A 24,966-nucleotide genomic window follows, 5' to 3' on the forward strand; every position below is an offset into this window, starting at 1 on the left:
TTCAGTTTCCTACGAAACATTAGCCTGCCCTGAAAGGATGGAGGGCTGAGGTGAACTGGGTAGGATTTGGCCCTTATATTTGCAGAGAGTCTAATACTCATGTACGGTATTTACTGGGCAAAACCAATCCCTTTCGATATTACTTTTGTAAAAGATTATAATTTAAGTGAATTCTCATCCAGTTTACACGCGTGGTTTGCCAATCACTCTTTAGTTGTACTGAATTTTGTTTTAAAAGAGTAGATTGGGTCTTTGTGATGTGTTTGATAGTTTATAAATGTAGAAGAGCTGTTAATTTCTTCTGCCAAGTGTGGTAAAGTAGAGAGACCTTCAGTTCTCTGGCGGGCCTGTTTAGCATTCTTGTACAATAATTTATTATTCTTCAATGGCACCTAGAAACCCCAGTTGAGGTTGAAGTCTAATTTTGCTACAAACTGGGTAGAGACAGTTCCTGTCCTGAATTGATGACGGTCTAAATAAGAGGAGTCTTAACGATACCTGTATTTGTTCCCACGGCAGTAAGTGGTCGTGATCTGTTGAGTGAAAGTACATCCCGTATGCCCAAAAAAGGAGTGGTATGTGGGTAATCATGCATGTTGACAGCTGTCTCGGGGTAAAGCGGGCTAGGATTTTGGGGGCTGTGGACCTTGTTACAGTTCTGCATTCCAAAGTGAGCACGCATTCGTATACCCCTGCTACAAACGCACCCCCTCCCCCTTGTAAATAGCGCTCGGTGCTCGGAAGACTTTTTTGACCCTGAAAAAGGATGTTTTGTTCTTCGGTTACTTTTTACTAACAGCGAGGTTGTTACTGACATGGTAGCACTATCTTGTTTTTGTAAAAAGTACTCCGAAGTTGGTTACTTCGTTGGTTGGAGCTCCCTTGCCTGGGTGCCTGCTGCTGTTACGAAACCCGCTCCCTTGCGCAGGGGACGCGGTGTGCGGTGCCCACTTTGTGTTCGGGCTGCAGCTGTCGTGATTTATTATCGCTCCTGGTGTGGGGATGTTGGCAATGCGTGACACGCTTCAGAGCACGCTTCTGCCTGGGGCTGCCGGGGAGGGACGCGACCGGGCAGATAAGGGCTTTTCTCTTCGAGTACCGTCTTGGGAGATTCAGGTACTGTTCACTGAAACACGGCGGATGCCGGTGGTATTTCACTGGTCTGCGCCTTTTACTCTAAATTACTTTGTATCATTTACTTTAAGCAGCATAACTCAGCAACGGAGCTGCTCTGCACAGGTTAGTTGCTTGTAGTGTTCCTGAATTCATGTGTTGAAGTCGGACAGGTTGTTGTGTAGTTCAGTGTACCACAAAGTATATTTTTAGAAGGGGGAAAAAAAAAACAGAGGGCCACAAAATACAAAGATTTTCCCTTTTAGGGTGATTTTCTGGTGCAGTGCTTCTTGTCCTTCAGAGTGCAAAGGGACTGATTGTTAACCTATTATTTTTATCTTCTAATGGGAAGAAAATTTGTCTTTTTTTTTTTTTTTTAGACTTCTGAGGTAGATGACAAGCTGATGGATATATGTAACGTTTACTGCTTAATGTCCCAGTAGTTTCTAACGCTACTTATTATTCTGAAGGTGCCTACAAAGACTTTGAATCCCATCGAACCTCTTTTCTGTTCCCCATGTAATGACTATTGCTAACTTCATAGACAGGCACGAATATAATAGCAGTACTTTGGTTCTGTGTGTTATGGTAATGTGTAGGAGCCTCCCAAGTTATTTTTCCACCTTCAAATAGGTTCATGGCTGCCGGCAGTGTGGTGGTAAACTTAAAGATCAAACCTGCGTGTCTTCTGTAGGGTGAAGTCAAGAGAGTATGGTGCATGCCCTCCAACAAGACAGGGCTGTTCTATACTCTCCTCTTTCATCTGAAGTTTTGAGAGGAAAACCTGCCTCAGGCTTCCCACTGTGAGGCAGTTTTCTCGATACTCAGTGTATGTTCTTACTTTGCCTTTTTTTTTTTTAACTAGGTAGAGATACTCCTTCATCCGTTGCCTTATTTAATTGCATCCCTATTGGCTGTTTAGACACATGTAGGTTATGAACTATATGCTGACTGTAACCATTCCTGCAAAAATCAAATTTCCATATAACAGTGCAAGAGCTTTCAAAATTATCAGAGCACTGATTTATATTTTTTTTCTGTGAAGTCAGTGTTTTCCTGATTGTAAAACATCAAGAACTGGAGGCTGTTGTCTGTCTGCTTTTCTGCAAACGGCTGAAAATTGTGCTGTCCTCTGTCATACTTTTCCTATTTCTTTTTTCTCCTGAGCCTGCATGTTCTGTGTCTGTTTATACAGGCACGTACACGTTCTGTTCTGCATGTTGTCTGTAGGTGCTGCTTCCTACTTATTTTCATGTGCACCTTTTACTAATAGGTTGTTCCCTTCCCTTCCAAGCCAATTAATTCAAACAAGATTAGATCCTTTTGTGCATTTTTTCTTCTCTTTCAGACGTTCGTTGCTACCTTTTCTTTCAATCATTTACAAGCTTACCAATGCTGATTTAAATTGATTCTCATTTTAAATTTTCATAAAATAGCTTTAAACATTTATCAAAGCTCCTGGTGGGTTTTTTATTGTTTGGCTGGTTATTTTTTGTTTGTTTGTTTTTAATCTACTTCTTATTCCCCTCTGAGAGAAGAACAGTTGAACTGGTTTGCTGCTTCTGGTTCTTTGAATATTGATGCATTAAATATGGAATATCTGGTGCTTTCAATATCGGTATTTATGTGTCTGCATGTCTTTATTATCAATACAAGTAAATTATAGTGTAATGCGTGTGAAAAAGTTTGGGGTTTTTTGTGAAGTGCTGTATCGGGGAAAAGAAAGAGAGTAATTTTATTCAGGCAGGCTTGTGTTTGTCCCTCCCAGGTTTTGAGGCATAGTATGGATTTGACATCATCACATCATAATCATCTACAAAATGAACTGATAAGAGAAAGACAAGAAGGTAAAATGTTTCTAATTTCACTGTGTTTTCTTGTTGCACTTAGGAATATTGTTGCGTGTAAGGAACAAGGTGTTTTGCTCACAATGAGCTATCTTCTCATTAATTTTTTGTGAAGAATTGCATTTATGGCGCTTGTACAGAAAATACAACAGATAGCGCTGTTGAGGTATTCTAGCTATGCGGTAAGTATCTGCTATAGCGGCATACGCCAGTCCCGGCGGTTTCCCATCAGTGCCTGGCATGTGGCCCCTGGCTATTTGCCTGCAACTGGTTCCAGGGAACAAAGCTGTGACTACGATCAGGCTGTTCAGGGTAGGTTTGTTTGCAGGGTGTCAATTAAGGAGAATTGGTTATTACAAGGTTTGTTTCTGTCTAGACAACCTCAAACCTAATCTTTGAATACCTTCAGGGGCTGTTGGCAGCTTTTCCTCTTAAGCAAATTAATGGCTGCACATCTTTCAGGATCCTAAAGCATCACGAGTAATCCCCTTTGTAAGGTCACCAGGAGTAGACAAGGTTTTAGCGCAAGTGCGTGTGTTGTTTTGGGATGGGGTCTAGTTACGTTCTACAGCTGAATGTGAAAGAAAGAGGTGGTTCTTTTTAAATTATTTTATTTTTCATAATACTTTTGTTGAAAATCTCAGGTGAGTCGTGGTCCATGTAGAGCCAGGCTTTTGAGCTTCTGCTTTTTCAAAAGACCCCAGCATCAGGTCTGCTTTGCCACTTGTTCAGCAAAGCAAAGTGGAGCTTTGGGCATGACTGCAATACTTAAAACTAATTATTTGCTTACTGAAACTAAGGATTGTTGTTTTGTTTTCAAATACTTTTTAAAGTACCTCAAAGCGATGACCTTCTCTGGAAAGCTGACATTGCACAAGAAGATGGCTGACAGGGATTGGTATAGATTGCCGTTGCACAAAGTACTCTTCAAGTGCCTTAATCTGGAGATTTTCTTTAATGCAATTCTCTTTCCTATTGTGTAATTCTGCCTTGAAACAAAGAGCTCAAGTTGATCCTGTGCAACGAAGCATGATTGCTGGGGTAAGAAAAATATAGGAGAAGAAATATTAGAGATAGGACTACTAAAGGCTGAAATATTGCTCACTGTCATGTATTCTGTAGTACACAAGGGTTGAGGTAAAGTTGCACGGGCATTTCTATGCTTCTGCAAGCTTGGTTCTCTAATATTGATACTGTCTTCATGCAGGATTTAGGGTGGGAAGAAGTGAGTCTGTGTGTAATTTCTTTAGCTTTTGAATTATGAAAATAGATTGAGCTCTGGCACATTAGGTCAAAGTAGGTAAAATTACTTGGTAGGGCAGAATCTTTAGATCAAATGCAGAAATGTATTCCACTTAGATAACAGAGTAACTGTGTTGACAGCAATAGCAGGTGGTTCTCTTCCATGTCTAGAAACAGTAGTTTAAGAGGCCGAGGAGACATGAATGGAAAATGGGATATCTTTACAGTTTCATCTGACACCAGGCTTTGGCATATTAAATTCCATGCCAGCTTCTGGAGGTGAAGTGTGCTGAACCTGCTGCACGGAGACTTACCTGATTGATCACCCTGAGCCTTTCTTGTTCTCATCCTTTACCTCTGCTGCCTTCCCCATTCCCATTTCATTAACATCACCTACCCAGTCTCAGTGTCTGTTTCTCAGGTTCAGTTTCTCTGCAAGTTCCAGTCTGATCTCTCTATATTCAGTGCCTTCCCCTTTCCTTCTTAACTGGCTTGTCATAAGTTCTCCAGGTCAAAGCTCCTTATTATTGTTCATTATTCCCATTACTACTGGTTCTCATCTTACAGATAGGTCCTTACCTGGTTTGATCTTTCCTCTGGTGTCTTTATCCAATGAGTTCTCCATCACACCTGCATCATTAGATGTCTCTCTTCCCTCCTCTCATGATTTCTCTTGATCATTACCTTTGACTCTCCTTGGCTAAACTTTTCTGAGATCAGATTCTGCCACTCCCATCTTCACTTCTTGGGATACTAAATTACTTTACCACAGTTGCATTATATAAATTCACTCCAGAATAATTTTGTCTCTGATACAAAAGGAGGAGAGCAAGTTTGTGAGGCGTACTTGTCCTTGACACTCCATCGCCTTGCTTCACTTGGCCAGGGCTCAGGTTTTTAATCCATAAATGTCTGAGAAAATGCTGACCTGGTAACCTTCGCATATCTCCTGGCATTTTAGAAGGGACACACTCCTTCTACTCACCCTGCTTGACAGATGTCCTAATTGACAACAATTCCTGCCATCATTTCAAGGCTCTGGGTGGAGTCCAGAAAGGTGCCTTAAAGGGGACGTAGCTGGAACGGAGGCAAGTGAGAAGCAGCCTAACCCTGTGTTGTGGTTTAACCCGGCAGGCAGCTAAACACCACACAGCCATTCGCTCACTGCCCCAGTGGGATGGGGGAGGGAACTGGGGAGAAATAAAGTAAAATTCGTGCGTTGTGATAAAGACAGTTTAATGGGACAGGAAAGGAAGGGAAAATAATGATAAAGGAATATACAAAATAGGTGATGCAGAATGCAACTGCTTACCACCTGCTGACCAATGCCCAGCCAGTCCCTGAGCGGCGATCGCTGTCCCCCCGCCCAACTCCCCCCAGTTTACTGAGCATGATGTCTTATGATATGGAATATCCTTTTGGCCAGTTTGGGCCACCTGCCCCGTCTGTGCCCCCTCCCAGCTTCTCGCTGAGAAGTCCTTGACCAGTGTAACCACTACCCAGCAACAACTAAAACATCAGTGTGTTATCAACATTATTCTCATACTAAATCCAAAGCACAGCACTGTACCAGTTACTAGGAAGAAAATTAACTCCATCCCAGCCAAAACCAAGACACCCTGTAACTTAGAATTTAAGATATTCAGATGGAAAGAGGGGGTGACTTAATGTCTCATTCTGTTTTCCTTCTCTTTCTCACTCCCTTCCCTACTGAGACTTTTCCATGGACTTCAAAGACTGCTGTAAAGTGTGAAAAACATCCTGGGACCAGAGGACAGAGCCTAAGTCTGTTTCTTCACAACTAAGTGACCAGTTCATCGCTGGGCCTTTCCTTGCTTCTTGTCCATCTAGCATGATCCTTGCCATCCTGGTTTCCTGATGGCCTGCCTCTGATGGTGATGGGGGCGGGGGGAAGCACCTGGTTCTGTAGGGCAGCTGGAACATACCCCTTGGCTGAGTGAGTTGTGAATTTGAATCCTTCTGAGGAAGGTCCAGCACCCAGTTCCTCTATTTTCTGAGTGCTTAAATTGCTGAACCATTCTTTATATAGTGGACTTTGGCAAGTAACAGTGCTGTTTAAAAAAATAAGCCTATTTATACTATATATAAATGACCCTTTTGCTATATCTTCCCACTACCGCTTTCCCGTCTTTCATCTTCCTCATTTCTGTGTCTTGGCTTTGAATTATGTTTATATCTTAAAACAAAACAAAAACAAACAAAAAACAAATGAACAAACGAACGCCCCAAAACCCCCAATCCAAACACCCCTCCCAAACCCCAAACAACCTCTTCCATTAATTCTCATTTCAAAAACGTCAACACCATCCACCCCTCCACCCCCCTTCCCCCCGACTCATGGAATTCATACCATTAGTTTCCTACATTCTTCTTCTACACTGCAGGAGTGACCCGAAATATTAGAACTCAAACCCTACTCACCTTGGGCAGCAAGCTGTCTCCAAACTAAAAAAGACTAAAAGAGGCAGTTTGGAATAAGACTTGAGTATAAGCCAATTAAGGAGTGGCTAGAGCTAAACTGCACCTCCAAGCAAATCAGAATAGTCTAAAAATACCTCTTCTGAATTTACCTCTTGGCTATCTTATAGTAACTTATCTCTGAGCTCTTGTGTTTTTTTGAAAGTGACAGCACTCAAATACTATAGTAAACATCAGACATACTAATTTGAATTAAGACTTATCTGTTCCTTTTCTCTTCCCTCAACAAGTAGACCCGCTTTTGCTGAAGATGTTACTAAACTCGAATGGAAACTTCTCATGTGTGGATAGAACAGAAGTTGGAGGTAACACTCAAATAACCAAAGCATGTGTTAACTCTATAGAGAAGTCTGTAACGTCGTCTTCCCTCTCAGCCAAGTGTCTGCCTTGTCTGTTTTCATCTTTCCCCTTTATAGGAGCTGCATTTCAACAATAAATTAAATATTTCTCAACTGCCACACAAAAATGGTGGTATGTTTGTATGGATTGCTGTTGCTAGGTTACTTTCAGGTCCTTTCCTCAAAAAAATTTTAGAAGATGAGTATTATTCATAGGGGAAAATTGGCGGGCATTTTGTTGAGTCTGGTGGCTGTGGTACCTGGCATGTTCTGGCATGTCATTACAAGGAAATAAGAGCTTTCAGTGGCACAGAGCCCTCTTGACCAGGCAAGGTAAGAGATGTGAAAGATTAGACCAGACAAAAAAAATGCAGTGTCTAAATTACTTACCCAGAGCCTTCCTATCCATCTTGGTGTTTTGTAATGTACATTAGACCATCTAAATTAAGAACACGGTCTTCTTTTGTAGTCAAAGGGAAATAATTTAGTTATCTTTAGAGATTAAATAGCTGCTAAGTTTAGACCTGAAGATGTTTTCAATGAGAGACAAACATAATGAAGCAACAAGGGAAATACTTGGCACATTTGAATTCATTATGTGTTCAAGAGATAATCTGACTATGGTACTTCTATTTTCAGCTTTCTAATGGTTTTGGATGACCTGTGACTTGGATGAGGCTAGGATATCAGAGGTGTGAATTTCAAATTGAAAGTACACCTCTCAAGCCTGGGTAAATACACAGACTGGATACTGTGAACATAACCCTTCTCCTGTTCTTGTCTCCTCATGCTCCGAGCAAAGTGCGTCTTGTCTCTTGGCTGAGAAGAGGCTGCCCGTGGGTGGCAGTTTTGTATTTCTGCATTTCAAAGTATAAAGTTTCAAGCATTATATTACCCTGTTGTAGTATCTCAGATTAATCAATAAAATATACCTCGTCGTTGCCATCACTTCAGCAGGTTGAGCTCATCATGAATGTACTAGAATGCCTACACCCGGTTACCTGATCATTTGCCCCTTTGTTGGTAGGGATAAAGTAAAGTAAAATTACCTGTGTAGCTTAGATAAGTACTGGAACAGTACTTTGCTTTATATTCTTAGAAAGGTGTAGGTTACATCTGACTTCTAGAAAGTCAAGGGCATGATTAGATTTCCCTCCTAACACCTTCCTTTAAGGATCCTTAGGCTGGAATGGAATGAAATAGAAGTAAGTAGAATGAAATAAAGATACTAAAGTGATACCACCTGGCATGTGGGGACTATTCTGTGATTCAGGATTGTGTATGTTTCCATGGAGCCATCTCTAATGCTTGCAAGACCAGGGCTCTGATCCTGAGCTGTCAGTAGTTCAGTAAAAATTGTGAGTCCAGCGACCCTTAGAATTGGGACCTAATGTAGATTTGGGGTAGAATTCTTCTGAGCCATTGGAAATACCCAGATGGAGTCACAGGACTACCCTCTGATGATGCCTATCAGGGTAGTAGTGTAACTCTTCTCCAGTCGTCTTTTACAGTTACAGAACTAGTTGCAGATCTGTTCCCTTACTGACCTTTCTGCAGGTATCTTCGTGACATTGGGGTCTATAGATAGCTATTTTATTATACAATAGTATATATATGTAATGTGTATTTTATCTATTATGTATATTTTACATATATATGTAAAAAATACATCTTGAATCTTACTTTGGATGACTCATGTTCCATGTTCCATGTGTCCAGAGTGGGGACATCTGAAGAGTCCTGGATATCATGAATTGTTGGAATTTTCATGCATTACTCGGCAATGTCAGCACAGGTAGTTCTGTGTTCATCACACTCAGACGCGATTGCTGAGAAGTCTTGGAGGAACCATGCATGTCTTCACAGCTGTTGATACATGGTTCTTAAAATATTTGTAAGTACAAGTCTAAATGGTAAATTTTAAATCTAAACTCTACAGATGAGAGTATACTGCTTCTGAAGAAGGGAAAAATCTGTTGCTGTAGGGTTGAACTTTGTCAGGTCAAGTTCATGCTGAAGGCTTGGATTTCATTCCTTTTGCCAGCTGGAGAAGATCCATCAAAGCAGGAGAGAAGCAGAAGATGGCTGGGTCTTATTTCCTTATCACCTTGGGCTGTGACACCATTTGACCTCAAGAGATTAAGTAGGGTCAGGCCAGCACTTGAAAGAGACTAATCTGTATTTTTGCCCCTGTAGGTTGTTTTGATGAATCATTGGGTGAAACTATTGTCTCTGAATTAATGCTGTCCTAATCCACTAGCAAAGTACTCGGAGGATGTTTTGTTACTCTGTGCGCTATTTGTGAATGAGTCTGAAAATGGAGATATTGACTGCTAGTATATGCTTCACAGCTTTTATGTGGAATGGTCATTTTACTTCCTTTTTTTAGCCACGTTTTAATTCAGGCATCTAGACAGTGGTGTCTGTTTTCATTTTAAATATAATTTTAATTCAGCCTACTTGTTGTTGCTGCTTTTCCTGCATTTTAAGTGCTGTTCAACAGTGCCTGTCTCTGTTCCCTTTTTATTCAGTGGAGAATGCATTAATATAGGCAGTATCATTAGTTATGCAGTGAGAGATTTAACATACGCTATTGATTGATGGACAATACCCAACCGAATTCCTGATGGAGCTGTATACTCTCAAGCATGATTTTACGTAACAATTGGTATAAAGGGAAGACCTGGTCATGTAGCATGTTTCTAAACAGGTACTATTTCTACTCATTCCAAGCAAAAAGTGTGCAGATAAAGATAGCCTGGGGTCCATTCATGTCATTTTCTTCTTTGTTAAAAAAAAGGTGCTGCAGTTTACAACTTGCTCCATTCTGACCTGGTCTATCTCCTGTTATTTTCCTTCTGCCTTCCCTTCCTCGCTTGAAGGACTTTTCCAACTCTTTTAGCAGAACTCATGTCTTTTTCTTTCTTTAGATTTGTTCTGATATAAAACATTTCATTTGATATTTGAATGTGTCAGCAAAATCCTCTGCTTCCCTACACAAGATTTCGCAGCTTGACACGTGTTTCTCTGACCTGCCACCGACATCACAACTCCAGTCTTCCACATGATTTAGTATGTCTCTTTGGAAAACTATGTTCACATTTTAGTTGTAATAACAATGATTGCTTTGCCTTTAAGAATGATGTTTATGCTGTTTTCTTAATGATGTGGTTGATATAGCACAAGATGTGTCAGCAGTATATGACTTTTCTCCCTCAGCCCTGATATTAACTTAAAATCAAGGGAGTTCAAAGAACATGCTCCAAAGACGTTAGAGTTTTATGATAATACTTTACCTGAAATATTTCAAAGGATGCTATAAGAAATCAACCTATTAGTCAGAAAGTCTTAAGACACTTAGACATTAAAATTCTATTTCAAGAAGAATTTGGGGCATCTATAGATGGAAACTTCTTTGCGAACACAAGTTCAAGACCAAAGGAGCATTATCTGTTTCACTAACAAGAATTACCTCAATTTCTATATGTTACCTGAACAAGATCAGAGTGTCTCATCTTAATGTAAATAACATTCTAGCACTTGGAACTCCAGTGGTTTCTGTGTGTATGAGCTCATGCAAAGAGATGAATAGGCTGAAGAAAGTAATTCTACGTATATACCACCTCCATGCCGCTCCAAATCACAGAAGAGTGACAGCAAACCTACGTGCTCAAACCCAGGCAGACAAAGAGAGGAGGAACGAGTCCTACCAGACCTTTAAGGTCTGACAGTTTAGTATGGGTGCTCGAGTAGTATTGCTGGAAATGCCCGTTATGTGCTTATATTCCTACAAGAATTGAGACTGAGGTCAGCTGAGCCTTTTCCTCTCATCTGACCTTATTCTACCGATGAGTCAGTCCTTCTCTTAAAATGTCATTAAAATAATTAAAATCCATTCATTGAGTCATAATTCCAAGAATTTTTCTTCCTGAACAAGACAATATGGAATAGCACAGAGATAAACACTCCCAGAATAACAACTTCCTATCAACTTTTTACAACTGTTGTCAAGAAACTAGTTTGATCAAAATACCAGCAGAACTTTCTCAATGTTTGCAGGTATTAAAAGACATCATCTCTCTTGGATTTTGCTTACTCTGACAACAATTTTCTTGTTGCTTGAAAGATTTCCCACTAGTTCATTATTTTTCTGTTCTGACTGCTCTGAAGGCAGTTCCAGAAAAATTATCTTCTTTCCTTTTGTGCAGTCCCACAAGGAATTTGGTTATTCTGAAAGATATAAAGCAGAAAATAGAAGAGTGCCTTTCGCAGTATGAAGGGAAACTTGTATGTAAGTAAGCAAATCTGACTAAAAGCCTGTGCTCTTTATTTTGTTAGCACTCTTACTCAGAATCATTAGCATCTTGGTCCTGGTAAAATTTCTTATTAGGGTTTTTAACCCTGTCCACCATATGATGTCTTTACTGAAACAAATATTCTTTTTGATTCTCCACAATAGTCAGGTCTTCTTAAGGGGAAGACAAAAATAGAAACATTATGTAGAATTCTCCAGATAACCCATCTGGGGGATTACCAAAGGGATAAGATGGCCAAAGACTTAAGTGGTGGTATTAAATCCCAGGGTTGGGATTGGGATTCTTCATTCAGGGGTATGGACAGTTTAGCTCAGGTAGGGAACAGTGGCCTACAAACTCTGTTAGTGTAGGTGCTAAGCGAGCCTTAAGTAGCAAGATTGCTGATAATGTAGGGGATAGGTGAATGTTTACTGAGCGCTAGAGGGGTAGCTGTAATACTGCTAAAGTTTTATAGACCTTCTGGCAGAAGCTTTATAAGTTAAGACTTAATAAGTTAAGGCTTCCTAACAAAATTGGATCCAAAACAGATGTCAAGGGAGGAAGAATCAAGAAAAATGGTTGTAATTGGGAGGTAATAGAAGGAATAGCTTTTTACTTCTACAGCTAATACTGATCACAGAAAGAGATCAGACTGCTCTAAGCAATCAGAGAAGATTAAAAGCAGACTATATCTGGTATGCCTGGAAACAGGATAATATATTAAATACACTTACAATATGTGTAATAAGACAGCTTCATATTAATTCTTTCATAAGAAAAGATTAATTTTGCCCTGGGGCGGCATTTCCTGGGCACTTAACTGATGTTTGCCCAGGGATCCCTGCTTGCAGGCACAATGATGCATGTGTTTTCTCTCAACTCAACACTAGAGGCTTGCAGAAATTGTAATGGGCTGCCACATACTACGTGTTTCCTAACATCTTAAAATATCATAGTTTCAACATTGACTACTTTATTTGTTACCTTTATAAAATTACACTCTCTGTTTTTTTTCTACTAGTATATGCCTTACATTATTTTTAATTTCACTGTATCCCATTATTAAGGTTCCCTCCCTGCCCCTCCCTCCCCCCCCCCCCCCCCCCAATTTTTAGGTTACTGTGGGTTGGTTAGTTGCATATTTTTGTTGGTTTGTTTGTTTGTTTTCATTTCAGATTATGTCTTGGTGTCAACGTACTAAGATTGAACATGAACATTTTTGCTTTTTCTTCCTTGTTTGTTGCTATTCTCTAGTTTCCTTTGATGCTTAGAGTACGTTGTTACAAGCTTAAAGCACTGTATAATGAGCCTGAGCATCTTCCTGATGTGTTTTTGTTTGGTATCATCTCTTTTTTTGTTCATTCCTGCTTTTGTTCCTTGGTCCTTCTATCACAAGGAAGGAGAGAGACTTTGTCAATAGGTTATGGCAAGAAAAATAGTGAGGCGTATGACAGAGCAAATGACAGCAATTGAGGCCACCATATCCTGTGACTGCAGTGACTTGAGGGGGAAGAAAACATGAAGAATCTTCAAAAGAACAATGTGTTACAATCTGATAAAAACATAAATGTTTTAATTTTTAAAAGCCATTGGACCTGCAGTTTCTGTGCAGATCCTGATCTTGATATCTGTGATTTTGATGGTAACTGCGGGCTTGATACAGAAACTCTGCGTTGGACAAGATGTTAACCCAGTCATCTAAATCTCTAGCATGCTTTCTAGGAGGTGTAACTTGTAAACATGTTTTGCTTTAGCTAATTTGTCAAGAGATCATAGTTGGCCGTGAAAGAAAAATTCCTGTGAAAACTTGGAATGGTTTTAGACTTTGCTAAGAAAGTGCTCCGGACAGCTTCGCTTACTTTTTTTTTTTTTTTTGGTAACATTGTGGTGCAGCTTTGTGTGATGATGGCAAAACTGAAACTGGCTTAGTATTCAGCTAAAAAAGAATGAATCCTCTCCTGTTAGAAGAGTTATCCAGGATTATGTTAGCTATCATAAATATCCTTTGCTTAGCAACGGGGATGGCATTCAGGATATCAAGCCAACTGGAAAGAATCCTTCTGACAGGGCTCTGCTGGTGTGGGTGGATAAGCTTTCCTGACACCACCAGTGCTTTCGCTCCTGTCTGTCATAATTTGTGTTGCTAGGATCTGTTTCACAAGTTTTGTGACAGACTTATATATGATACTGTGGCTCCTTTTGTTTACTGTCAGAAAGAACCATGATGTGGGGAAAGGGAACAGTAAAAGGTTATGGAAAGCAATAAAAAATCCGGGCACATAAGACCATGAGTGTCTATAGAAGGGCAGCTGTTCCTGAAGGGAAAAAGAAGGTAAAAAATTTCTTTTGGTTTGCTGAAATGGAAAACAATATATGGTAACATTCCACTTTATTTTTAATGAACTTGGCTTCTTCAGCAAAACAGGAAAGAAATTTAGTCAGAAACTGAAAACTTCAATTAGAATTTATGAGAATTCCGAAGTACCATGCTAACCGTTAATGGTGAAATGTATTTTTATTTACAAAAAGGTAATTCACATCCATTGAATCATAGAATGGTTTGGATTGGAAAGGGCCTTTAAGGGTCATCTAGTCCAACCCCCCTGCAGTGAGCAGGGACATCTTCAACTAGATCAGGTTGCTCAGAGCCTCGTCCAGCCTGGCCTTGAATGTTTCCAGAGATGGCGCATCTACCGCCTCTCTGGGCAACCTTTTACAGTGTTTCACCACCCTCATGATAAAAAATTTCTTCCTTGTACCTAGTCTGAATCTACCCTCTTTTAGTTTAAAACTGTTACCCCTTTTCCTGTCACAACAGGCTTTGCTAAAGAGATTGTCCCCATCTTTCCTATAGTCCCTCTTTAAGTACTGAAAGGCTGCAATCAGGTCTCCCCACAGCCTGCTCTTCTCCAGGCTGAACAACCCCAACTCTCTCAGCCTTTCTTCACAGGGGAGGTGTTCCATCCCTCTGACCATTTTTGTGGCCTCCTCTGGGCCTGCATCAACAGGACCATGGTTTCCTGTGCTGAGGGCTCCAGAGCTGGTTGCAGGACTCCAGGTGGGGTCTCACCAGAGAGGAGCTGAAGGGCAGCATCGCCTCCCTCGACCTGCTGGCCACGCTTCTTTTGATGCAGCCCAGGATACGGTTGGCCTTCTGGGCTGCAAGTGCACATTGTTGGCTCATGTCCAGCTTTTCATCCACCAGTACCCCCAGGTCCTTCTCTGCAGGGCTGCTCTCAATCCCCTCATCCCTTCAGCCTGTACTGATATCAGGGGTTGCCCCAACCCAGGTGCAGGACTCTGCACTTGGCCTTGTTGAACCTCATGAGGTGCTCACAGGCCTACCTCTCCAGCTTATCCAGGTCTTTTTGGATGACATCCTGTCCCTCAGGCGTGTCAACTGCACCGCTCAGCTTGGTGTCATCTGCAAACTTGCTGAGGGTAGACAGGTTCCCACTGTCTAAGTCATTGATGAAAAATGTTAAACAGCACTGGTCCCAGTATGGACCCCTGAGGTACACCACTTGTTACTGATCTCCATCTGGACATTGAGCCATTGACCACTATCTTCTGGGTGCGACCATCTAATCAATTCCTTATCCACCAACTAGTCCACCCATCAAACCCATACCTCCCTAGTTAAGAGAGAAGGATATTGTGGGGGACCTTTGACCTGTTGTGTCAAAAGCATTACAGCAGTCCAGATAGATGACATCCGTTGCTCTTCCCTTGTCCTGTCCTGATGTAGTCCCTCCATCAGAGAAGGCCACTAGGTTGGTCAGGCAGGACTTGCCCTTGGTGAAGCCATGCTGGCTGTCTCAAATCAGCTCCCTGTCCTCCATGTGCCTTAGTAGAGCTTCTAGGAGGATCTGTTCCATGATCTTCCCAGGCACAGAGGTGAGGCTGAGAGGTTGGTAGATCGCCAGGTCCTCCTTTCCACCCTTTTTAGAGGCGGGCCCAATGTTTCCCTTTTTTCCAGTCCCCAGGGACTTCAGCTGACTGTCATGACTTCTCAAGTATAATGGAGAGTGCCTTGGCACCTACATCATCCAATTCCCTCAGGACTCTGGGATGCCTCTCATCAGGTCCCGTAGACTCATGTATGTTCATGTTCCTCAGGTGGCCATGAACCTGATCTTCCCATACAGTGGGAGGGGTTTTATCCTGCTGGTCTCCATCCTGCAGTCCATCAGGTTGGGATGGGTGAGGAGAGAGGTTACCAGTGAAGACTGAGGCAAAGACTTTGCTGAGTACCTCAGCGTTCTCCTTGTCTGTTGTTAGCAGTTTGCCATCCTTGCTCATTGGAAGGGTATACTTCCTTTGACCTTCCTTTTCTGGTTGATGTACCTGCAGAAGCCTTTCTTGTTATTCTTTGTGTCCCTTGCCAAGTTCAGCTCCAACTGTGCCTTGGTCTTTCTAACTCCATCCCTACACTACTGGGCAGCATGCCCATACTCTTCCCAGGATACCTGTCCCTGCTTCCACTGCCTATGCCTTTCTTTCTTGACCTTTAGTTTGACCAACAGGTCTCGACTCATCCATGCTAGTCTGTTGCCTTCCTTGCCTGATTTCTTACGCCTGGGATCTGAGAGCTCTTGCGCTGTATGGAAAGTGTCCTTAAATATCTGCCAGCTCTGTTCTGCTCCCTGTCCCTGAGGACAGTTCCCCAGGAGGTCTTATTGACTAACACCTTGGAGAGCTAGAATTTTGCTTTCCTAAAATTCAAGGTCCTGGCTTTACCCTTTGCCTGACCCATATACCTCAGGACAGCGAGCTCCACCCGTGCATGATCACTGCAGCCTGGGCTGCCTCCACTCTTGATGTCGCCAATTAGCTCACTTGCCTTGGTGACCAACAGACGCAGTATTGCATCCCCTTTGGTAGGGCTGTCTGTTACCTGGCTTAAGTTATCCTCAGTGCATTCTAGGGGTCTACTGGATTTCCTCAACTCACCGTGCTACTTTTCCAGTGGATGTTGGGGTGGTTGAAGTTCCACAGCAGGATGAGAGTTTGTGATCCTGATGTCTCCTGTAGCTAGAGTAAGGAGGTTTCACCAATAGGCTCCACTTGACCGGCCAGGTTGTAGTAGACACCAACCACAAAGTTGCCTTTGTTGCCGCAGTCTCTCATTCTTACCGACAAGCTTCCAACCAGCTTGTGGCTATTCTTCAGAGACAGCTCTTCACATTCTATCCATTCTATTCTTGATGTAGAGGGCAACACGTCTGCCCCTCCTTCCTCGCCTGTCCCTTCTGAACAGCCTGTAGCCATCGATAGCTGCACTCCACGTGTCAGTAATGGCAACTAAGTTGTTGTTTTCTAGCAGCACAATGGCATCCAGCTCCTCCTGTTTGTTGCCCATGCTGTGTGCATTGGTGCAGAGACACTTTAGCTGGGCTGTTGGCTGTGTCACCTTCTTAGAGGGACACCCCTTAATTCCTTTGAGGTATTTCACTGGTTTCCCTGTTGTGTCCTGTTACTTCAGGACCCCCTGGTGCTCATCTCTGTAAGACTTCAAGCGTGCTGCAGTGTAGCCAGCAAGTCTTAGAGCAAGAGGCTGAGGGCCCCCGCTAGCACCCCATCCCTCTAACCTTGGTGTGTCATCCCACAGCTTGCCATGGGCAATCCTGATATTATCCTCTCCCCCTTCAAGTCTAGTTTAAAGCTATGTCAGTGAGCCTCACTAGCTTGTAAGCAAAGATCTTCTTCCTCCTTTGAGAAGGGGAATCCTATCGGATTCCAACAAGCCTGGCGCAATGTAGGCCATCCCATTGTCAAAAACCCCAAAATTGTGGGGGTGACACCAGCCACAGAGCCATGTATTAATAGACTGGACCCATCTGTTTCTTCCAATGTCGCTGCCCACAACTGGAGGGAGAGAGGAAAAAATAACCTGTCCTCCAGATTCCCTTACTAACTGTCCCCAGGCCCTGAAGTGTCTTTTGATCACCATTGAACTACATGTTGCTGCTTCATCACCACACACATGTGGAAGAACAGTAATGGGTAATAGTCCAAGGGCCATACCAGGCTAGGAAGTTTCCTAGCAGTGTCCTTAACCTGGGCCCCAGGGAGGCAGCAGACTTCCCTAAGAGGAGTGCGTGTCTGGTATATTGGACTCTGTTCCCCTCAGAAGGGAGTTGCCTACAACTATAACCTGTCTTTTTTTCCTTGTGGAGGTGGCCATGATATGGGGTGTAGGCCTTTCTGATGTATTCTATTCAAGCAACATTTTTGTTTCCAAATCAGCTTTTCAATATAAATTGGTAGTTTCGTTATCAGTCCACTCAGCGTGTTTGACCTTTTACACTTTTGCTTCCAGGGGAAAAAGAAGACGAACAGATAGTTGCAGAAATCATGAGAAGGCGTTTTTTTCCTGCTCTTATAACTCATAAGGCCTGGGAAGGCTTTCACTTTGCTGGTCATGAGATAAGAATTACAGAAGCCACTGATTGTTACGGGGCAGTCGTCTGGCCATCGGTACAATATTTATGCAATATTGTTATTTTTTAGCTTTGGAGTCTTCTTTTAATTTGTTTTGCATGATAAATATGTTCTGTTGTATGTTGTAAACCCAAGGAAAACATTCTATGCTTCTCTGTTCTGCAAATCCCAAACCCAAATTTGCCTGATTTCATATGGATTCCTGGTTCTCAAAGCTTAAATGGTATTTCTTGTGTGTGCCCCTATCTCACAAGATTTATGATCTTGTGTCCCCCTCCTCATGTACCAGTAACTTTTGATCATGTTGGCCAACTGCAAGCATATTTTGAAGGAAATATAGCAGTCTTACGATGATTACATTTCTATACATTTTATAAATACAGATGGCTGTATAGCAGGCAGATCCAGTTTGCAGAACCAGCTGTGATATGAGCTCACAAGGTGTTAACACTCATAGAAGCCACTCAACCTACTCATGTAGGAAAAAAAATTACCTTGTAAATACACAGACATGGGAAAATGTTCAGCTGGAGCTTTCAGTTTCTTAAACAGCCAGAAATCAACATGCGCACCATACAAAGAGAATTCTTCAAGGTTTTGAATCTGTGCAATGCAGCTAACTGACCATTATGGAATAATTAAGAGTGAAAGAAACCACCGCTGTCAGGGAGATGCCACAATGCACCATTGACACTTGTGGCATTCAAAGAACATCCCTGAAACAGAACCATCCCCAGCAGCCCCTATAGGAGGGAGAGGACTAAAACCCAGGAGGCTCCATTTCTGTCCCAATGGTATCAGACTCCTAGGATGTTTTTAAGAAGTATGGCCATAGTTCAGAGAGTTAGCGTACTTTGCTGTTTTGAGCTCCAAATAATTTTCCTTGTCTTAGCAGACCTGGACAAATCATTTATACTGTATCTCTCAATACCTCAGTGCACATCTTCAAGTAAAGGTTGGCTGACTGCCAATTATTCTCACAAAATCATGGGTTGTACTAAAAAGCATTTTTTTTTTTCTGGAATGGTTTAGCCAGTTTTGCTATGGAAAGAAGGCAACCCTTCTGTCTGTGTCTTTTCATGTTTTCCCTTCGTGTTCCATCCAGCAGTATCTGAAAAAAGTCACCAAATTTGTTGAGAGGGCAGAAACTTTAAGGAAACAAAAGTTGCATGGAAAGGAAGCCAGATTTCAAAGTTTCCCTAATTTAACTGACAGGAATTTGCATCCTGCAAGCTAGTTTCTACAACAGAATATGGCAAAACTCTGAGAAAAGAAATTATAGGAATATATGGAACTAATAGGAGATCTTAATATGATGTGGTTTTAAATGCCAGTCAAACATCAGACACAATCTTTATGAACCTGTCTTTAATTAGTCCTCGTGCTCACAGGTTTATTTCTATGTCAAAGCTTTGTTGATTACGAGATATATGTAAGTTTGCATAAAAGACCCTACACTTACTGCTCTCAATTAACAGACAGAAAGCAAAAACTTTGTTTGAATTTCTAGCATATCGACATTGGGTCAACAGTCCTCCTGTTCCTTTCCTTCTACTTCTTAATTAGTTAAAAGTAAAACTAAGAGCGTAGTTTTGTTGTGCCAGACTAAGCCACTAATAGTTGCCTTTCCAAACAGTCATCTGTATTACAAGAAGACGTGGCAACTATTGTACATATTTGTCAGTGGAGACTAAGACTATATAATTATTGAAGTCCGGGAAAAAATGTGGAAGACAAGCTGGAAACTAAAACTATCTTTGCCAGAGAAGTTAAATTAGCAATTTCTATTTCAACACTGAATAAAAGCTCACTGGTCAGTATGAGACAAGGCAAAAAAACTGAAGAAGCTTCTTAATCACAGTTTATAAATGCATATATAAGGAGTCTGTTATAGAGGGCTATTTGTGGCTTTGTTTGCTATAAAAGCTTGCTAAGCTTAACAAGGGAAGCACAGAGAAACTGAAAATTAACTGGAAAAAAAGGGGTAAATCTATTGGTCCCTTTTGAATCATTATGGTAATTAATTATTGTTAGAAATAATTAACTATTGGAAGAGCTTAACAAGGGTTGTTGTGGATTTTCTCTCACAAGCAGTCCTTATATCAAGAAGTCTTTGTGAAGGACACGTTTTAACTCAACCAGAAGTAAGTGCAGTTATAAGCAGGAACTGCTGACTGGAATGTTATAGCTCATGTTATGCAGCGTGACAGATTAGATAATTGCAGTTGTTCCTGCTGGCTGTAATGCTTTGCAAGCCTACATTGAGGCATGTTGCGGCATTTATTTTGTCAGCCTATAGAGCTCAAAGATCACAGTGAGCAGTGATCCTTTAGGGACAGCGCTTGAATGAATATTGCTCGTTTGATCAGAAATGAATTTTTTAACAGACAAGAATATTTTTGCATGCTTTTAAATGACAATGCATATTCAGTGAAGGAATTTATTTCATTTATTGTTCAGTGTGTTAATGCATTCCCTCCCCTACAGGCTCTCATTCTGTGTTATTTTTTGGAAACTAATTCTAAACAATACAATTTGGTTGACAAAAATGTGATTGAAATTGGAGCTGGAACTGGGTTAGTCTCCATAGTAGCCAGTTTACTGGGTGAGTACATGCCATTGCTTTTATGCTCTTGGAATCATTGCTCAGATGAATACTGGAGGACAAAGGAAGTGCTCAGTTCTTCTGAAATAATGTTGTCTGAAAGCTTCCAAAAGCATGAAAAAGTAAACTCTAAAGGGCTTGTTTGAAAACCTGCTGTGTTGGTTTTTTTCTGTAAAGCTGTGAGCGTATTGATTCAATAAAGGACGTCCCAGTAGATGATGATGTCATTAACAGTGTTGAAGAGAGGACCAAAATAAGAAACTAGTGGCCTCATGGGATGTCAGTGGCAACCAGGTGAAGCCAGATGTAGGTATGACCAATGCATCAACTCCCATTGACGGAACAGCTCTTGGATGCCAGGTCACTTTCTTTCCATTTGTTTCCAGCATTTTCTTTTAGCAACTGGTCAGCAACAGGTCAGCAACTTGATTTTTCTGCTACAGACACTGTTGTGTTTTCTCTCATGGTAGCCTGTTCCTCCTTAAGAGTAATCCAGAGCAGTGACTTCTTTGTTTTAACAGAATTTTGGCTTTCTGTAGTCAGAGAAAACTTCTACCTATGTGAAAAAGGAAAGAACCTGAGGCAATGTTTAAATCTTGTGCTGACTTCTTGGAGTCAGTAACTGGTATTCTTTGATCCCTAGTTGCTCAATGTACTTTTAACCAATATGAGATCAAGATGCAGTAAGTATCTGATTTCTTCCCACACATCTACAGCTGCATTTAGATGGCAATCTGTAGAACAGAACTACTGGGAATCAAACATTTATTTTAAGCACAATGGCTAAGAGCTAGTGGAAGGATTTACATTATTCTGCTGCCCTCAGTGAGAACTACCTGGTAAAATCAGTTCCTTGTGCAGTAGCTTTTGTGAATGGGCTTTTGCTCAAGTCTTGAGGTATATTCAAAGATTATGTTTGTTTTCCCCCTGTCACAGGTGCACTTGTGACTGCCACTGATTTGCCAGAACTGCTGGGAAACCTTCAGCACAACGTTCTCCAAAATACAAAATTGAAATGCAAGCACCAGCCTCGTGTTAAGGAATTGTCTTGGGGAATCGATCTCGAAAAGAACTTTCCTAGGTCTTCCTGTCACTTTGACTATATTATGGCTGCTGATGTAGTTTACCACCATCCCTTCCTGGATGAACTCCTCCTAACTTTTGATCACTTGTGCAAGAATGACACTGTTATTCTGTGGGCTATGAAATTTAGGCTGGACAAAGAGAACCAATTTGTGGGCAGGTTTCAGTCACTGTTTGACTTGGAGGTGGTCTCTAATTTCCCCAGTTTGAACATAACCTTATATAAGGCAATGAGGAAAGGCAGGATGAAAACGAGACCCTCCAAACTGATGGTCTGAAAGAGAGATACAGGGAGGTGACAGCTTCAGCTGTTCTGCAGCTTGTTCTCTTTTTAATAATTTCCATGTTAGTAGCTGCTAACACCTGCATGAATGACATTTTTAGAGACAGCTAAAACAAAGCATCAGATTCCTAGTGCATCCCTAATGAATTCCTAAATTCAATTTGCCGATAGTTTTATACACAGAAGAAATGTATCTTTGATGTTTCCTTGACTTTCATGTGCTAAGCTGACAACACTAATAACTTTCACAAGTCTTACCATTATTGTTACAGGTGTGTAATGAATATTTCCAATAGCTTTCAATTGCAGCTTTGAATGGTGTCTTATAAGACCAACTAATCATTTAAAACTTAAGCCTATGATAAATCTTTGTGTTTAGAAGCTGTGGTGTTAAATCTGATCTTTCCCCCTAGTCACTATTGTGTAATTCCTTCCTTTGAATAGCCTTTATAGGACATTAAATTAGCTGGGAATAAAACCCACCTGGGAAATATACTGTCATAATGAAGGGACAGAATATATTAGTTACCCTTTGATTTAATGATTATGCTTTTTTTCCCCTTCCATTTTTCATTTAGATCAGGGATTCTTCAACAGACAGCCACACACATGAGGCAAGAGGGAGTTAAATGTTTTGTTGCTTGAACAAAGGTCTTGGATAAGAAGAGTACAGCATATCACCAGCTGACCTTTGCAAAGACCTTAAATTCTTGGAGGTCTGCTCCTCCAAAAATAGACTGTTATCTGCACCTCAGGGAACAACAATGGGAAGATGACAGTGGCTATCAAGAGAGGATCTTTGCACTGCCGGCTCGTGGTGTCTAGAGGCAGAAAACTAAACCAACCTGACACGTAGCTGAGGAATGGGTAGGCTTAGGTTTTTTTTTTTTTTGTAGTATGGACAGACAAAATACTTTTCTCCTAGTTGCTCAGTATTGTGTTGTCAGTGGTCAGATTAATGTCCTTGAAAGCCTATGAGAGAACTTTCTTTTGGGAAGATTAATAAAATTATTCTCTGCACACCCCATATTTTCTGATTCTGTCTGTAATTGAGTGTGAGAGACCTCCAAGTCCCTTGCAGGCTAGAGAAGCAAACTCAGCTCATGTGCTAATGTCCAGGCAGAGCTTTACCACCTCTGTTATAGCAGACGATTGCTCTAGTAATATGAGGTCTCTGGGGGCTGTCAGTCTTTGCCTTTTTAGTTCCTATTTGTGTGCCCTCCAGGAGTTTTTTATGCACTGTCAGATCTGAGCATTTTTTTTATGATGACTTCCAGAACATACTAGTGGTTGTACCTTTTCTCGTGACAGAAGCATGTTTCTTATTTGCTCTGCTGCCTGGCGCAAGTATGGGGCAGAACTATGGTAAATGACTGGTGTAACTGGAATGTACTCTTACTCCCAGCTGAACGTTTGGTTTCTTGGGACAGAGTTTCCTGGCATTAGAGGTGAAGCAGTGCAGAGAGCAAGCTGCCAAGCTATTCCAGTGGGAATGATGTGAAAGGAGGTGCTGAAGAGAATTTGGGGGGGGCGGAGGATGGATGAGGATGTGACAGGTGGGACCTGGAGTTGGAGGGCGGACTGCAGAGAAAAGGTAGCTATAGAGAGAAGGTAAGATGGAGGAAGAGAAAGAGACGTATCACTGGCAATAGCAGTACTGACTTCAAAAAGGGTTAGGAACCATAGCACAAGAGCAGACCATCTCCCTTGCTACTGACTATAAGGGGGACATCCTTGGTGAGCCACAGAGGATGGCTCTGTGATAATACTAGAGCAATCAGTGTGTCTTAGCCCAGGACAGCAAAATGAGAACAAAGCAAGCCAAGTACATTGACTCTACTATCTGGCTGTCCTGCTGGGAGATCACATGTGAGATTTTGGCTTGGAGGTTATTAATGAAAATCTTCTAATCCTCATCTGTTAGTTTCCTGTGACAAGGTTTGTAGGTAGAAGTAGCATCTTTTATTTAATCAAGCAGTATAGCTAGAAAATTAGACTCTATGCCAGCTGATATGGAGTGTTACCTCTACTTACAGATGTTATTATGCTTATGTCTGTAGACAATTACAGCTGTAGAAAAACACAGCTACAGAACGGAAATACGTTTTCCATACTGTGTAACAGAAATAGATTAGTTTAAGTGAATAAAGAAATGAACATGGTTCTGTGCCATTTCCAGATTTCCTCTCCCTGCTTCCTTCCTCCTTACTTACTTGCAACCATTAAATCCACTGCAACAGAAACTAATCCTTGCATCCTAAAGGGCATCTCTGTTTACAAATGTTTCATGGATAAATGGATTGGCACTGCAGTTAATGGGTAACAGTGAAAATATCTTGTGAACTCCAAAGTGGTGAAGGCTAAAGAAGGAAAGGAAGACTACAGCAAAGTAGTTAAGTGTGATCACTTTTAAATAGCTGTTCTGCCTATTAGCCATCCTGTTTGGGCCTCAGGCTGTCCCCAGCTGAGCTTCTGCTGAAGTCAACAGGAGATGTGTTTGTAGAATGGATCCAGGACTGGGTCCTTTAGGCCCAACAGCTTGTTAACGTTTACTGTAACGTAACATTAGTCCTCTTTCTCACAAGTCTGTCTAGCACCACTGTGTGAAGCTTCCTGGGAAAGCTCTAGGGACTGACTGCTCTATTGTACAGCTACCTTTTGTCCTCTGGTATGACGGGCAGGTTATTAACCATGACCAATGGAGGGTGAGGTTGTATGTAACATTTTCCTACAGTTTATTTCTGCTCTTTGAGAACAAGTCTCATACGAATGTCAAGTATTGCTGACTCCTCAAGTCAGTCATAACTGTAATAATAACTGATTCTTTGTTCTAATATTTCAAATAAAGAATCAAGTTGTCATTCAGTGCATTATGTTGCTAATACACATGGCATTTGTATCCATAGTTTGTGAAAGGTGGAGTGAAAAAAACGTCAGTTCAGTTTGTGTGTGAAAGAGCTCCACCTATGAGGAATGCCAGAGAGGCTGCCTAAGCTGGTAGGCTTTTACAGTGTCTTATAGAGTGTTATGGTAATCATACTAACTGAAGAGATAAACTGGGATGTATGGTGTGGATTCAATTGATTCCTTGGATTATCCGTATTCCAACTTAAGAATAATTTATTGGGAAAAAATATGTTTAAGTAACTTGAAGTTTTTGGTTAGAATTTCCACAAACAATATGCTTTTCAAATGCTAATGTTTTCAGGAAGGGTTC

The 24,966-nt window shown here is 41.3% G+C and overlaps 1 protein-coding gene across 2 annotated transcripts; it reads left to right on the forward strand.

Annotated features, from left to right (window-relative positions):
• Positions 1 to 2,884: 2,884 nt before the first annotated feature.
• On the forward strand, positions 2,885 to 22,776 carry LOC142052098 (protein-lysine methyltransferase METTL21E-like). Of its 2 annotated transcripts, XM_075081929.1 has the most exons (5): positions 2,885 to 2,960; positions 17,657 to 17,814; positions 20,266 to 20,383; positions 21,320 to 21,464; positions 22,328 to 22,776. In XM_075081929.1, exons 1-5 carry the CDS (start codon positions 2,897 to 2,899, stop codon positions 22,392 to 22,394), a joined length of 552 nt encoding a protein of 183 aa, XP_074938030.1. In that variant the 5' UTR covers positions 2,885 to 2,896; the 3' UTR covers positions 22,395 to 22,776. The 2 variants fall into 2 exon arrangements, with proteins under 2 accessions (XP_074938030.1, XP_074938029.1); XM_075081928.1 differs by having other exon boundaries at positions 21,320 to 22,776.
• The last annotated feature ends 2,190 nt before the right edge of the window (positions 22,777 to 24,966 follow it).

Source organism: Phalacrocorax aristotelis, chromosome 1, assembly GCF_949628215.1.
Source record: "Phalacrocorax aristotelis chromosome 1, bGulAri2.1, whole genome shotgun sequence".
NCBI classification, from domain to species: Eukaryota; Metazoa; Chordata; class Aves; order Suliformes; family Phalacrocoracidae; genus Phalacrocorax; species Phalacrocorax aristotelis.

Excerpts from the sequence above, each read along its gene's own strand:
- LOC142052098 (XM_075081928.1), top strand. The coding sequence starts at position 2,897 with ATGGATTTGACATCATCACATCATAATCATCTACAAAATGAACTGATA. Across the intron at positions 17,815-20,265 it reads GGGCAGTCGTCTGGCCATCG|GCTCTCATTCTGTGTTATTT; the intron begins GTACAATATTTA and ends CCTCCCCTACAG. Across the intron at positions 20,384-21,319 it reads CATAGTAGCCAGTTTACTGG|GTGCACTTGTGACTGCCACT; the intron begins GTGAGTACATGC and ends CCCCTGTCACAG.